The sequence below is a fragment of the Lissotriton helveticus genome, chromosome 11 (genome assembly GCF_964261635.1).
Source record: "Lissotriton helveticus chromosome 11, aLisHel1.1, whole genome shotgun sequence".
Lineage (NCBI taxonomy): Eukaryota > Metazoa > Chordata > Amphibia > Caudata > Salamandridae > Lissotriton > Lissotriton helveticus.
Genome location: NC_136072.1, coordinates 29269904 through 29285783, shown reverse-complemented (window position 1 = coordinate 29285783; position 15880 = coordinate 29269904). Strand labels below are relative to the sequence as shown.

The 15880-nt window shown below is 46.0% G+C and overlaps 1 protein-coding gene across 1 annotated transcript in view; it reads right to left on the bottom strand.

Annotated features, from left to right (window-relative positions):
* DYNLT2B (dynein light chain Tctex-type 2B) overlaps window positions 1–15880 on the bottom strand; it is a 48048-nt gene that overhangs the window by 19204 nt on the left and 12964 nt on the right. Inside the window, exons 2-4 of the mRNA XM_078665837.1 lie at window positions 11061–11194; window positions 7732–7801; window positions 4584–4647 (exon numbers count right to left, since the gene is read on the bottom strand). Coding sequence (XP_078521963.1) covers window positions 4584–4647; window positions 7732–7801; window positions 11061–11194 — 268 coding nt within the window. The remainder of the gene's footprint in view (window positions 1–4583; window positions 4648–7731; window positions 7802–11060; window positions 11195–15880) is intronic.

The window sequence follows — 15880 nt, the reverse complement described above, 5'->3', positions numbered from 1 at the left end:
TGAGGGGGTAGTTGGCACACCTGATGCCGATACTGTATCTGTCCTGTGAGGGAGAGAAGCTTGCACTGCTAATGTCCAAGTCGTACCTGTTCTGTGAGGGGGTAGTTGGCACACCTGATGCCGATGCCGTATCTGTTCTGGGATGAGAGAAGTTTGCACTACTAATGTCCCTGTGGTACCTGTTCTGTGAGGGGGTAGTTGGCACACCTGATGCCGATGCCGTATCTGTTCTGGGATGAGAGAAGCTTGCACTGCTAATGTCCCTGTGGTACCTGTTCTGTGAGGGGGTAGTTGGCACACCTGATGCTGATGCTGTATCTGCCCTGTGAGGGAGAGAAGCTTGCACTACTAATGTCCAAGTGGTACCTGTTCTGTGAGGGGGTAGCTGGCACAGCTGATGCCGATACTGTATCTGTCCTGTGAGGGAGAGAAGCTTGCACTACTAATGTCTCTGTGGTACCTGTTCTGTGAAGAGGTAGTTGACACAGCTGATGCCGATGCTGAACCTGTTTTATGAGGGAGAGAAGCTTGAACTGCTTAGGCCTATGATGTGTCTATTCTTTGAGGAAGAGTAGCTTGTACTCCTCAAGCCCACGAGGTAGCTGATGAGTGAGGGGCAGAAGCTTTTATTGTTTATGTCCATGTTGGACGTCTTCTGTTATGGAGTAGTGGGCACAGCTGATGCCCAAGAGGTACATGTTTAATGAGGTTCTGTACCTTGCCTTGATGATGATTCTGTGGTACAAGTTCACTTTGTGTTTCTGAGGCCGAAGATCTTTGTTTTGTTATCTAAAAGCTACAATGACTGGAGCTTTCAATACTCATCACCATTTACCTTGAGTGCTATTTCGTCTCGCGATAGCACCCCAGGAAGTTTAGTTTAGTTTAGTTTATGCCATTTGTTAAGCGCTTGGTTGCACAGAGAACAGTGCGTCCCCGCGCTGACAACCCTACCTACATCTCTTCAGCTTAGCTCACAGAGGGTGAGCAAAGGGACACGGGCGTACTATGCTGAATTTATCTTGGGGAAAAGATGGGTTTTCAGCCTCTGTCTGAACCTGGTTTCAGACGGCTCCATCCTCAATTCGATAGGTAGGTTATTCCAGTCATTGCTGGCATGGTGTCTAAAGGAGCGTCCTCCCATCCTTGCTCTATGTATCCGAGGCGCCACTAATAGCATACTGCCCATCGACCTCAAAGGACGTGAGGGGCGATAGACTGGAAGCAAGTCCTGAAGATATGGAGGTGCTTTTTTGTGAGCTATACGGTGGGTGATGCACATCGTTTTAAATTTGATTCTTTCCTTTATCGGGAGCCAGTGAAGGGAGCGTAATGCATGTTTCCCAGAGGCTCTCCTAGGGAGGTTAAGGACCAGCCTAGCAGCTGCGTTCTGGACGCGTTGTAGCTGTGTTAGGCCTTTTTTACTAAGTCCACATAGGAGGGAGTTCCCATAATCTAAATGGGAGGTGACCAGGGCGTGTACCATAGTTTTTCTGGAGCTAGGGGGCAATAGGTCCAGGATTTTCCTCAGGACCTTCAGAAGTCCATAGCATTTTCCCGCGACCTTACCAACATGATTGGTGTAGGCTAGTTTAGAGTCAAGAAGAAAGCCAAGGTTTTTAACTGTGTCTACCGGGGCCGGGACAGAGCCCAGTTCAATGGGCCACCAGGCAGAGGTCCAGATGGAAGGACAGGGACCTACAATAAGAACTTCCGTCTTGTTACCATTAAGGCGGAGACAGTTCTGTTTCATCCACCCTTCAAGTGCCACAAGGCAGGCCGAGAAATTCTCAGCGTCCACAACTGGATCACGGGACAGATTGATCACCAGCTGTGTATCATCTGCATAGGAGACTATTGCAACACCATATGACTCCACCAGTTTGGCAAGGGGTTCCATGTACAGATTGAATAATGTGGGGCTCAAAATCGAGCCCTGAGGAACCCCTTGCTTGAGACATCTTACACTGGATTTACATGGTGGGCAATGCACTTGAAATCTCCTGTTCTTAAGAAAGGATACCAGCCACTCATGTGCAGGTCCGGTTATTCCCTTTTCACTCAGGCGGTCCAGTAATACGGGGTGTGATACGGTATCAAACGCCGCACTTAAGTCCAGTAGGACCAGTGCGGCCGTGTGACCTTCATCCGCCTTGCTCCGTAGCAGTTCTGTCGATAGGAGGAGGGCGGTCTCTGTCGAGTGTTTGGCTCTAAAACCCGACTGAGACATGTGAAGGAGCAAGTTTTCCTCCACAAAGCTCACCAGCTGTCGGTTAACCAATTTTTCTACTACCTTCCCGCAGTAGGAGAGAAGGGAGATTGGTCTCAGGTTGTCTAATTGCGTTATGCTTATGTGGGCTTTCTTTTTTATTGGGACGACTTGGGCCAGTTTCCAGCTCTCCGGAACTAGACATTCATGGAAGGAAAGCGAGGCCATGTTGCCTATATGCTTCGCTACCTGAGGAAGATGACTTCGAAGAATTCTCGCTGGTACCGCATCTAAGGGAGAGCCCGAGTGAATGTCCGATAGGATGTTGATAAGCTCCTCAGTTTGGGGAACCACAAATTTCCTAAGTTCTTCCCTGACCTTCTTTCCGCAGTTAGGGTCGGGCGAATTAGTAGCATCAGAATGAGTCTGAAACGAAGCATAGATCTTTTCTACCTTCCCTATAAAGAAGTCTGCGATCTCATTGCATGACTCGGTCGTGGGGGGGACTTCCCCTGAACTCACTGGAGGGGCGGAGATTTCCTTCAAAATCACAAAGAGCTCTTTCGATGTATTCTCTGCACAGTCTATCCTGTTATTATAGTACTCTCTTTTAGATTTCCTGATCTGGCTGTGGTAGAATCTAAGTTCACTCTTATAGACTTCGCGTAGTGAGGGGGCATAATCCACTCTCCATCTACGCTCCAGGGTTTTACATTTGGTTTTAGCGGCACGTAGCTCAGCGGTGAACCACGGAGCGGATTTCGTGCTCCGTGCCATGGCTTTGTGAGTCCACGGGGCTACATTATCCAGCGCACCTTGAACCCACTCTTCATACATCTTGTCCGCCTCAACCAAATTGTCGCTAAGCTTTGGGGGATCCTGTTCTAGGGCTTGACTGAAGGCGTCGTGACTGAATTTCCTCCAGTCCCTGCGTCTAATGACGGGAGGTTTCTGTAAGGGCCCCCTGTTGGGCAGTTTTCTGAGTTGAAATGGGATCAGATAATGATCTGACCATAGGATCTTAATCGGAGCAGAGACACTTATATCGTCCCAGTTAGTAAAAATTGGGTCCAGTAGATGTCCTGCTTGATGGGTGGCTCTATTGTCAGCTAAAACAAACATTAGAGCTCTAAGTTCATTGACTAAGGAAACGGCCTCTCTGCAGTTGACATCATCCAAATGCACGTTGAGGTCTCCTACAATCATGAACTTATTATGGCGTAAAGCAGATTGCGTTAGAGCATCCAGGAGGCTTTCAATGAACACAGTTGCCACACCCGGAGGACGATAGATAAGGTAGCCCTTAATGGTGCAGTTGGGGCTAACCGCGATAGAAAAAAGTCCTGCTTCACATTTATTGATGGAAGTTGGTTCAAGAGAGACTGGTAGGTCGCTTTTGTGAATAATAGCTATCCCCCCCCCTCTTTGATCCCCTCTATTGATGTGAAGAATATTGAAGCCGGGAGGAAGGGCCTCTACGATATCAGGGATGGATTGTCCATCCAGCCATGTCTCGGTCAAGAAGACTAAGTCGGGTTTGTCATCTATCAGTAGGTCATAAATGTTCAAGCTATGCCGTTTCATCGATCGGCAGTTCAGTAATAAGGCAGATAGTTTGTTACCTTCCTTACTCGTCGTTTGGTCTCTGAGGATAGTATGGCCGCAGCCCACACACTTCAGGGGCCATTGTTCCACCTGCAGCTTGTGATTGCATTCCGGCGGCAGCCTCCTACGCAGCTGTAGTAACGCCTGCCTCGTATAGGTTACAATCCCATGTTGGTCTGAGATGGTTTGGCCAGGGGGACGGGGCCTGGGCCGCAGATGGTCGCGGACGGGCGCAGACGGGCTTGCCTTAGGCGCTCCCGCTGCGCTCGTCCGCTGCGCTCGTCCGCTGCGCTTGCGTGGATGGCACATTTAGGGAGAGGGTGGGTGTGGCCAGAGAGATGGGCGTGGCCTCGCGAGTGCAGCGATGGCGGCCCTCCAACTAGCTGTCCCGCGATGCAGCGCTAGCTCCGCTACTCGTGGGGTGTCCTGCTAGGCGCTTAATGCTGTCAAGCTCAGGGGAGGGTTAGGTAAGTTTTAAAATCATTGTAATACACAAAACACAATTTTAAAATTATCGAGTGGGTATGGCCTCCGGCTTCCGCCTCAGAGGTGTAGATAATGGCAGCCTGCGCTTTCAGTCAGCGCTAGTTATAGGCGGGGGAGTGGGCGTGGCCAGAGAGATGGGCGTGGCCTCGCGAGTGCAGCGATGGCGGCCCTTCAACTAGCTGTCCCGGAACTCCATAATGCTAGGAGTAAACCCCATAAAAAAGGAAGACACAGAGCCCCATGCTGGCATTACTATTCAGAGTGACCAACCCCAAATACTTACATTCATGAAAACCTCTTGAGCGTAGTTATCAGTGTCAGCATCCCAGAAGCACCGAGCCGCCATCCTAAGCAAAACAAAAACACATGCTGCTCTTAGGTACTGAAGACTATTGCAATAAATACAACTTGTTTGTAATTAGCCCAAAAATACAAGTTCCAAGCTGACGGGGGAGAAGACAGACAATGAATGGCTTGGTTCACAGTGCAGTCATCTACACAACAGTATACGACAGACCCAGCAAATATCGACAGTAGAAATTTATAAACTAAGCAGTTTACCAAATGCAAGAAAACATTAAAACTATACATTATAAAGAACAACTGCTAAACCCAAATGTATAGAAGGTACAGTGTTCCTGCTCCTTCAGTAACCTACTTTGAGGATTTATAGGGGAGGCACTAAGTAACAGAGATAAAGAAGTCAATTCGAACAAGACAACTTACCTCAGTAAAGGAATTGAAGAAAGTCCTGTGGGGCTGACCATAGGGATAGTATAGCAAGAAGCGGAGGTAAGAATCAAACTAAAAGAGGTGGTCAGAGATCGTGTTTATGGATTGATCGGAAACAGGAAAATTAGTATCCCAGACAGAACATTTGTGTGGCACACAAATACCCAAGAAAGTAAATGTTGTGCATCTCGTTTGACAGAGCTTCTGGGAAGTTTCAGCCGAGATTAATGTTGTTGCCACAATCAAAGAAACTGTAAGAGTGATAGGATCAGTTGTTCTTTGCTGTAGCTAATAATAAAAATAATAATAATAATAATAAATCATTTGTAAAGCGCCTGGCTACACAAAGCTGTGTGTCCCTGCGCTAACTGCTGATACAATACAGAAATCCAAAAGCAGCTGTGAAAAAAAAAAAAGCTCAGGAGAGGTTACATGTTGGGGAACAGAAAGGTTTTAAATTTTCCCCGAAATCTCAGTTCAGATGGCTCCATCCGCAAGTGGAGCGGGAGCGCATTCCAGTGTTTGGAGGCTACCTAAAGGAGCTTCCTCCCATTTTAGCCCTGGAGATTCGAGGGAGTTTAAATAGCATCATACCAGATGATCTTAGGTTCCGGATAGGGCGATGTATAGTGAGGAGATTTTTTAAGTATTCAGGACCTTTGTCCTGAGCGATGCGGTGAGCATAACAAAGGGTCTTAAATTTGATCCTCTCCCTAACCGGAAGCCAGTGGAGTTTGACCAAGGCAGTTTTTGCGGAAGTTCTACGTGAGAGTCCGAGCACAAGGCGTGCGGCAGCGTTCTGCACACATTGCGGTTGATGTAAACCCTTCTGACTGAGCCCAATCAGGAGGGCATTCCCATAGTCCAAATGGGGAGTCACTAGTGCGTGGACAATGGTTTTTCTGGCTCCGATAGGAAGGAGATCCAGCACCTTTCGAAGCACCTTTAGTATACCATAACACCTTCCCGTTACCCTGCTTACATGGGTCTTGCCAGAGAGCTCAACAGAAGATTAGTATAGACCTCCCATATGGGGTTTAACACAAGGATTTATTTGTTTGGAAGTTGTAGGACGCGCTGGGCCTTGCTTTGGTGCCGCTCAAGAGATCTGAAAATCTTGGTTTGAAGTAAATGTTCAAGAGACTGCTGAGAGGGAGTTCAACTGAATGCTCAACTTGCTGATACAGTGCGCCAGATTCCAAACCCTGCCTGCACACCACCCGAAAGAGCTCCGCCGCACACAATAATTACTCCCACTTTTCCTTACAGAGATGTCACTTTGCTCAAGGCCCACATTTGGTGCTATAACATTTGAAATTGTTAACATATTTTCCTGACCATGCACTTGCTGTGCAACATAAGCAATTTGAAAAAGCAAAACATACTCTTGGAGCTGGAAGTTATATATGCACTTACTCCCTGTTACACAGAGAGACAAAGATAGATGGACGTCTTGAATTTGATCCTACAAAGGGTTGGAAATGGGCAGTAGAATGGGAATTTGGGTGTCAAGCTAGGCGGTAAACTGTCAGGCTTGGAGGCTGATGGCAAAACATGATGATCTCTGAGAGAGGGAAGATGTTCCCAAATCCAGCACACAAACCGCTGCGATGAGAAGCCAATAATTAATAACAAGGTGTTTCTGAAGCTTGTAGACGTTGGCAGCTGATTTGTTGTGATCACAATTACTAAAAGTTGGCTTTGTTTGGAATGCTTTCTTACACGTCCCATTGGGGTGGTTATTTTATTGGGTTAATACTGCTGCTTTTTCAGAACAGTAGTTCAGTGATGGATCATGATCATCTCAGCTACGCCTCAGCTCCGCCCCAAGATGTGCTTGGTATCAAACATTTGTTTCAGCCTCTATCCTACGCTCTTTGTGCAGATTGTTCTGTTTGTTAAGCTGTAGGCATTAAAAAAGTCGCAGTGTTGGAGAACATCAAACAAACATTGTACCAATATTTTTAAGGATGACAGCCAGGCCCTTCTCATTGTTGAGTGGATCTTGTACAATTCTAGGCACTGAAGAATCCACAAGTAGGTAAAGGGCAGGGAGTGCGAAGAGGAAGGAGCTCAAATGTTATTTCTCTTGCTATCCAAGCTGACTTTGCAATGTTGGTGCAGATGTTTGCATTTAGCTAGGTCCTCAAGCAGGAGGTAACTGCTTTAACTTCCAGTTAATTACAGAAGTTTATTTTTTTTTACATTTTTGATCAGAGTTTTATATAGTGCGAACTTGACCCTAAACCGGTATCAGAGGGCTTTACATAGCACCAGTTGCATTACATGAGGACACATTTATTTTTGTTAGGCACGGGGAGATTAAGTGATTTGCCCAGAATCCCAGGATGTTTAGCGTCATTGCCGAGACTCAAACCCAGTTCCCCAGATTCAAGGTCGACCGCCCTAGCCGTTAGGCCAACTCCTCTCCCCAAGTTTAGCATCTGGACACCCAAATTGGTAAAAATGCCTTCGGCAAATCTGTCAAGCAATCACAAGTTTAATTAGATACAGCAAATACATACAGGTTTTAAAAAGAGGAGGACAGTAAAATATACCAGGGATGAGAACATTAATCCATACAGTGAGCGTTTCTCTAGATCTCAAGCAATGTAGAGATTAATTTCCAATAAGTGAAACACACCTTTTACACACAGTTGGCACAGAACCCAAGAGAGAGGCAAAAAACAGCAACTTACTTCACTCCTTCTCCTCTCTGCTCACCAATCACAACCTGCACCACCATTTTGTATCTGTCATATCCCATATCTGTGAAGGAAAACACAGATACTGGGTCTTTAAAGCTGATCATACATGTACATGTTTCAATATTATAGCAAGCTGGTAAAAACGTGTCTAAGAGCAATCGCATGAGTACAGTAACACCAACAAGGTTGTACGACCATATGGTTTCAACGGAATACCGCTCAGTAATTTATAGGTGATACCTTCCTCAAAGTCTTTACAGTAAGCTGGTCTAGAATCCAGTAGGAGCCGACAGTATAGAAACGAATCCTGATATGCTCAACTTGCCACATAGAAATGTTGCAAACCATGACAGTAGCTCCCTCTAACCATTTATGCCACATGTTTTAATAAAAACCAGGCTGTAGTGTTGTTACTTAACCCCTTCCATGCTGCCGTCGGCCATTGGCCAACGGCAACGCTACCTCGCTGGTGCTGCCGTCGGCCAATGGCAGACGCGCCCCGCCCGTTTTGCGGAAGTGCCGCACTTTCGCAAAATCGCAGGCGCAGTGGAGGGGTTAAATAGGTAATTATTTGGGAAACAATCCTTCATGCCATCCCTAACAACAGTTAGGAAGAGAAAAAATTACAATGTTTTCAGTTTGAAGTGGATGCCTCATAACATCACAATACTATGTAGGGCCAGTACGAGGAGCTGTCCAAACTAACTTCTTAGAACAAGGTACTCAAGTTTACCAATAGAAGGCAGTGTGAGTAACCGCACTAGAACATCTAGTATCCGAGGGACGCATACGGACAATAGTTTCGTAACAGAAAGGAAGGGTGAGTAACCAGAACCTCTCTACCGCACCAAAACATCCAATAGGGTAGCTGGGTTCTGATAGAGGAAGTGGGCAGTTAGTATGCTACAATGTAGTTTTCTTTTTAAAAGGGGTTTATTCTGCCCTTTAATAATTTGGAGTACATTTGGAGAAACCCAGATTAATAAAGGCAAGTCATTCTTCATCATAGTTGCTTAGATGGGGAAGGCTCTCTGCCTTGCGTTAGCTTTTTTGTGCTTCACAGTCTCCACTGTGATGATCTTCTGATTGCAGGTGAGCAGACAATCACCACAGATGGCGAGTTTGTCAGACAGATATGTGGGGTTGCCAGTCACACGGTTTTTGTAGATGATGCAGCTGATTTTGAAGATGGTGTGGGCTGGCAGGGGAAACCCAGGAGAGTTCCATCAGGGTGGGTCTGATTAAGGAAAATGTCTTCAGGCCCTTGATGAGGCATCCTGCAATGAGTAGGAGGTCGATAACGTGGTCCAATGTGTTGTCTGGCACCCAATGGTCGGAGCTTGCCACTTAGCTTAGTTAAAACAACACCCCCACTAGGAGTAGAACGTGATAGAAAGGTGTCAAAGGTATTTCCATTTACCTGATGTACACATTTGTAATTTAATGAGAAGTATTGTGTGGTTCATGGACTGGACAATAAAACATAATTTGGTCCTCCCCTGCCGCATATTTCTAGTGGTCCTGTTAATAACCCAATTTCTTACCCATGGTAACGGGGATCTGTATAATTCATTTTGATATACCTTCCCACCCACAGCTCTACTTTATTTGCATTAATTATGGACTATCCAGTATTCTCCCACTTGTCTCAATAAAAGCGCGACCCTAATCATGTGGCTAGGCCTAGTACACGCTACAGGAACTGATCAAACCAGGGTCCATGGGAGTCCTCGCAAGGGATTCCATGTCGTGTTTTGGGTCCATTCCTGCTGGGCAGTAGGCCCAGCCACACAAGTAAGGTACTGTTTATTATCAGGAGACTTGGGGGAATGCTGGGTTGTAGAAATGTGTGCTTTTATGCATATTCCAGAAGATTGCCTCGCAGAAATGTGAGGAAAATCAGTGTTTTTAGACAAACTTTGAGATTTGCAAGGATTCTAGGTAAGAAAACCTGGAGAGGGTCACAAACGTCATACCACCCTGGACTTCTCCATGTGGCTATTTTTCAGAAACATGGATTTGGTAGGTTTCCCTGGGTGCTGGCTGAGCTACAGCCCAAAATCCACAGCTACCCATACTGTAAAAAAGCGTAGAATCAGAAGGGATGTCCCCAGATTGAGTTTTGGGCCATTTTTGTTGCAGGTGCTAGGCCTAGCCACACAAGTTGGGTACCGATTTTATCAGGCAACATGAAGGTATACAGATAAGTAGAAATTGGATTTCTCTGCATTTGTGGCTTCCAAATGTAAGCAAGAGAGCAAGAAAGAAACAATTTTGCAAAAACACATCTAAATCACGGGATTGTAAGGGCAACCCCAAATTCAGAGGTGTACAAAAAAACACTGCTCCTAAACTCAGAATCTTGGGTACATTTCAGAAATACACAGGTATTCTTCTACCCATTTTGCATTCCTTTTATTTTACCATATAAATTGCTGTAAAGTCAGTACACAATGAAAAACAACTGTAAGGGGCCTCAGGTGTTGGCTCTGGATCCCTCAGATTCTTGTAGAACCTATAAATCCTATATCCCTGCGGACATAAAGGTCTAGTGGACGTAACAGTATATTGCTTTTGTAAATCTGCCATTGTGACAAGACGTTATAGATGAACATGTAGTCACAAATGGCAGAATGTTTCTACTAATTTTCATTATTTTATTTAAACAGTTTTTGTGTGAAAACCCTGAAGGATCTCACAAAAGACCCCTTGCTGAAACGAGAATTTTTTCTAATTTCCAAAAATGTATTGCTTTCTGGGAACACCCATGAGTTTTGCATAAATTTCCACCAAGTAGGTTGAAACCACAAAAATTAGGAAGAATATTCTACCTCTTAGAAAATGAAAAAAACTGTGGTTAAAAAAAGCTGTTTTTTTAGCAGTTAAGTGCTATTCACATTGTTTAAAGTTCCAGAAACGTGATCAATATTCTCAAATATAAACTGCAATGTAGTAATATGAAACTTGCCTCAGAAAGTGATTTTTGTTAAGTGCAGAAGCCCAGCAAAGACTACCATTAATACTGGTTATTAGAGGCTGCAGATTTTCATTGAGGTTGACTGGGTATATACAGAGTTACACAGCGTAGTATGGAGAGAAGCCTAAATCAACAGCACAGACAGAACAATACATGCTTGGTGCTAGATCAAATGTGCATGGAACTAAATATTTTTTCAGAAGACCTGGAGGCAGAAATTATTTTTTAAAACAGCGGAAAGTCTCGAATCTGTGATTATCTTTCACTTCAGATTAACCACACCGAACAAAGGTAAACTAAAGAAAGCCTGTGAATAATGCCCTCTGAAGTAAAGAACGATTACCTTTCAGTTTATTTTTAATATTTTCAGATAGAGATATTGTCATATCCGGAACTTCTGTAGGGTCGTAAAGTTTGTTGGATAACTCCGCCTTGAGCATGGTACGAATGATTTCTTTCACAGTACTGGCTTTGAATCTAATAGGGGAAAAGAAAAAAAAAAAATCACACCAACCTAGAACCTCCATAATCCACCATTGAAAAAACATACATATTCCCTCCTTTTTAGGTTTCGCCTCGTCAAAAGCTGCGCCGCGCAGCTTTTCGGCGAAGGTGAAATCTAATGTTTACAGTATGTTGCTTTGGAATCTGCCCTCTGTTCCATTGGCTAGCTCCATAAATGGAGGCTAGCCATTGGAACAGAGATCTGTCCGTCATGGCCGGAGCAGATTCGTGGGCGTTCCGGACATTTTTACTCATCCCGCCCCCTTGCGATCGTCATGCGGCTGTGGGAGTGTTTTTTTTTTTGGGGGGGGGGGGGGGGGGGGGGGGGGGGTTGGTCATTCTGCCGACCGCCACCGGAAGAAGTCGTCCTTGGTGAGTGCTTGCTGTCCTGTCTTCCCCCGCCCCCCTCCCGCTGTCCGTGTGCCCGTTACCGACTCCCCTCCCGCTGTCTATGTGTGCCTGTTCCCACCCCCCCTCCCGCTGTCCGTTCCCACCCCCTCCCGCTGTCCCCCCGCCCCCTCCCGCTGTCCGTGTCTTGTAAATGCTTGTTTTATCCTCTTTTGCACTCACTACTCCAGGTAATCCCCTGGTCTTCTCCAACATACAGATCACAGCAAAGCCGGCCCTTCCTTCTAACTAGCTCCTGAAGTGCCTGCCGCCCTCCCCGTGCCCTGAGTGGGCGCTGCTGGCCCTAATCCCCGACACTCAAGTTTGTTTTAAAATGTCCGCCTCTCTGGGGTGAGTGCTTGCTGTCCTGTCTTCCCCCGCCCCCCCTCCCGCTGTCCGTGTGCCCGTTACCGACCTTCCTCCCGCTGTCTATGTGTGCCTGTTCCCACCCCCCTCCCGCTGTCCGTTCCCACCCCCCCCCCTCCCGCTGTCCGTCCCCCCCCCCCCGCTGTCCGTGTCTTGTAAATGCTTGTTTTATCCTCTTTTGCACTCACTACTCCAGGTAATCCCCTTGTCTTCTCCAACATACAGATCACAGCAAAGCCGGCCCTTCCCTCTGACTAGCTCCTGAAGTGCCTGCCGCCCTCCCCGTGCCCCGAGTGGGCGCTGCTGGCCCTAATCCCCGACACTCAAGTTTGTTTTAAAATGTCCGCCTCTCTGGGTGATGTTAAGAGGGGTCAGGCCATCTCTCCTCGGCCCCTTCGGAGCCGGCACTCCCTCCCAGACTTATTTCTTTTAGTTTTTACTTGCTCATCAAAGTTTGGTACAAATCGGTCAACCTTATCTTTTAATTCGCCATAGCAAGTTTGTTATCCACGATTTGTACGAAACGTCTTCAATAATGGTGAGTAAAACAAAACGTGGGGTGGGAGGAGCTAAGGGGTGGTGTGGATCTGGTGTTGTGAATAAGTGCAGTGGGCCGCACAATGTTTGGGGCCTGCCTTTGAACCTCGTGGACCTCAAGCAATATCGCCAACATCTTTCCATCCATACAGCCCTGGAAGGGCGCCAGGGAACTGCTAAAAATCAAGTAATCAAGTGCTTCACAGCTGTGTCAGGGGTATGAAGCGCTGTACAAATATTCCGACACAATCCAATGGAATGTTTAGAACAAAAAAAACTCTTTAGCCACCACATGTTGCACAGCCCTACGTCCAGCAATGTCACCTCCGAATTACGAATGCAGCCGCAGGGCAAGGACTGCATACAGGCGCAGCGGCAGCCAGGCCAGCTCTCGGGTGCAAATACTTCGCCTGCCTTCCACACTCTGCCGAGCCAGGCGCGCTATGCCTCCTTCCTGCTTCCCTCTTGTTTTTTATTTCAACTATGATGGTCTCGCATCAGCTGAAGCTGGGCAAGCGAAGTGGTTGCAGGCTGGATGGAGAAGCGCTGTGGGAGCAGCGAGGAAATGAAGACGCTTCACAATTAGAGCCCGTGATTGAGTGGGGGGCGCAGAGTGTCTGAGCGTGTGGGTGCGTGTGAGGAGTGGGCCACACGGGGGCTACGAGACGAAAATAAGTCCTGATGGGAGCTCTTCGATTTCTGCAAACCAGGCCCCTACTGTCACAGCTTCGTATCAAAGCAGCTAAAAACAGTATTTTGTCTGGATTTCAGGCGATGTACTATTTTGCAGCCTGGCAACATTTTACAGGACGTTGTATCGCTCATATTTTAAGTTACATGTCTGCCCGAGGAGGAAAACTTGTCAGCAAATCCCAATAGCCGACCTATGTTTCTACGACACATGATACATTGTCAATACATTTGAGTGGCATGTATTAACTTCAGTGTAACTGACCCACAATAGAATGCTCGTGACGACTGACCAGATCTATTTATTGACCAACCACATACCACACGAGGCTACCAATTATGCGTGCAGAACCGAACACATTTGTTTGTTGTGCATATATGCTCATTTATATCCCTTTGTTCCTCTTTTTACTCCAATATCTTCCCAATCACTGTTGTTTCTACGGACCTACTGGCCTACCTCTTTTGGTCCGGGAACATCTGTAAAGCGCTCTGATACCCGCCTGGGTCTTGTCCGCGCTACATAAAACTTTATATAAATAAAGGATCCTCGAAGAAAGTAACAAGGGAACTATTACTTGCCTCTCTGCATGTACAACCAACTTCTAGTGTGAAAAAATAGTGCTTTGGTTTAAAGTGAGGCGATTAATCATCACCTTTGATTTCAGCACCTCCTCATATTGCAGACTACACAACACTCATTCAGAGAGTCCAAGTAAAGAATTAGGCACTCTCATGAACAGGTTGGCGCCATTTGAATCTAAGATCAACTGTGATTACCCTGAGGGCATCTGAATAAGCAAAATGATAAACTTTTAACTGTAAAAGGGCAATAGCACTTGCCTGAATGATTCCAAGAAAGAATCTACAGCGAATCTCTCAAGGTGGAGTCAGAGGTACAGGATTAGTTACAATACCAGAAATGTATTGATTATTCCTCTCTGATGATTTGGAGTACACAACAGACTGACACTGCCTCCTTTCAGATGCCTTATCCCATCAGTCAGTCCTGTATTTTAATAAAGACTAGAGACTCTGGGAGACCATGATATTGAAAGACCCGAGGCGTACAGAAGGGTGGCGGTTTTGGGATCAGCTGAGTAACTACAAACTAGAACTCCGCCCTCCAACTCCACCCTCCAACTCCACCTCCACCCTCCAACTCCACCTCCACCCTCCAACTCCACCTCCACCCTCCAACTCCACCTCCACCCTCCAACTCCACCCTCCAACTCCACCTCCACCCTCCAACTCCACCTCCACCTCCACCCTCCAACTCCACCTCCACCCTCCAACTCCACCCTCCAACTCCACCCTCCAACTCCACCCTCCAACTCCACCCTCCAACTCCACCCTAATCTCTAGTACTCACTCTACTACTCTCTACTCACTCTCTACTACTCACAATACTCACTGTCACTCACTGTAGTACTCTCTACAACTCTCTACTACTCACTCTTTTAATAACTATTGCTATCTAGTACTCACTCTAATACTCTACTACTCACACTCTACTACTCACACTCTACTACTTACTCTACAACTCTCTAATACTCCCTACTCACTCTACTACTCAATCTCGACTACTCTCTAGTACTCACTCTACTACTCTACTACACACTCTCTACTATGCACTCTCTACTACGCACTCTCTACTACGCACTCTCTACTACGCACTATTACTCACTCCACTACTCGCTCTTTACTACTCGCTCTTTACTACTCACGCGTTACTACTCACTAATACTCTCTACTACTCCCTCTAGTATTCTACTACTTACTCTACAACTCTCTAATACTCCCTACTCACTCTACTACTCACTCTCTACTACTATCTACTCACACTCTACTAATCACTATACTCACTACAACTCTCTACTACGCACTACTACTCACTCTCTACTATTACTCTCTAGTACTAACTAATATTCTACAACACACTCTACTCCTTTACTACGCACTCTCTACTCATCACTCTACTGCTCACTCTACTACTCACTTTCTACTACTCTGCTCTACTCACACTCTCTATTATCTACTACTCACTATCTACAACTCTACTAACTATGTTACTTGCTCTACTACTCTCTACTACTCATTCTCTACTACTCACTCTCTACTACTCTCTACTCTCAAATCACTATACTACTCGCTCTATCTACTACTAACTCTACTACAACTATTCACTACTCACATTTGCGAGAGATTAAGCTATTGTCATTGTAAATGGCAATGCCATTTTTTATCTGTTTTCAAAAACAACACAGAGAAAAACTTTTCCTTCATGTTTCTCCTCCTCTCTATCTACTCGCTCTTCTTCCTTCTGTTTGTATCTCCTTCCCATTATCTCTTCCCTTCCTTGTATTTCTTTGTCCTCTCTTTGTCCTCCTTTCTGTCTCCTCTCTCTTCTTCTTCCTTCTGTTTGTCCCTCCTTCCCATTCTTTCTTTCTTTCCTTTTATTTCTTTGCCCTCTCTTTCTCCTCATCTTTCCTTGCCCTTTCTGTCCTGGCTTCATCTCCCCCACGTGCACTAATAGGAATCAGCTCGATTTAATACTGCCACAGCAGAACGTTTGGGGATAAACGTGTTATTTGAATCCTGAGCGTGCTTGCCTTTTATTTCACCAATTCTCAAAATCATAGAGTGTAACTACAATGAAACCCTGTCATCAGCCAAATT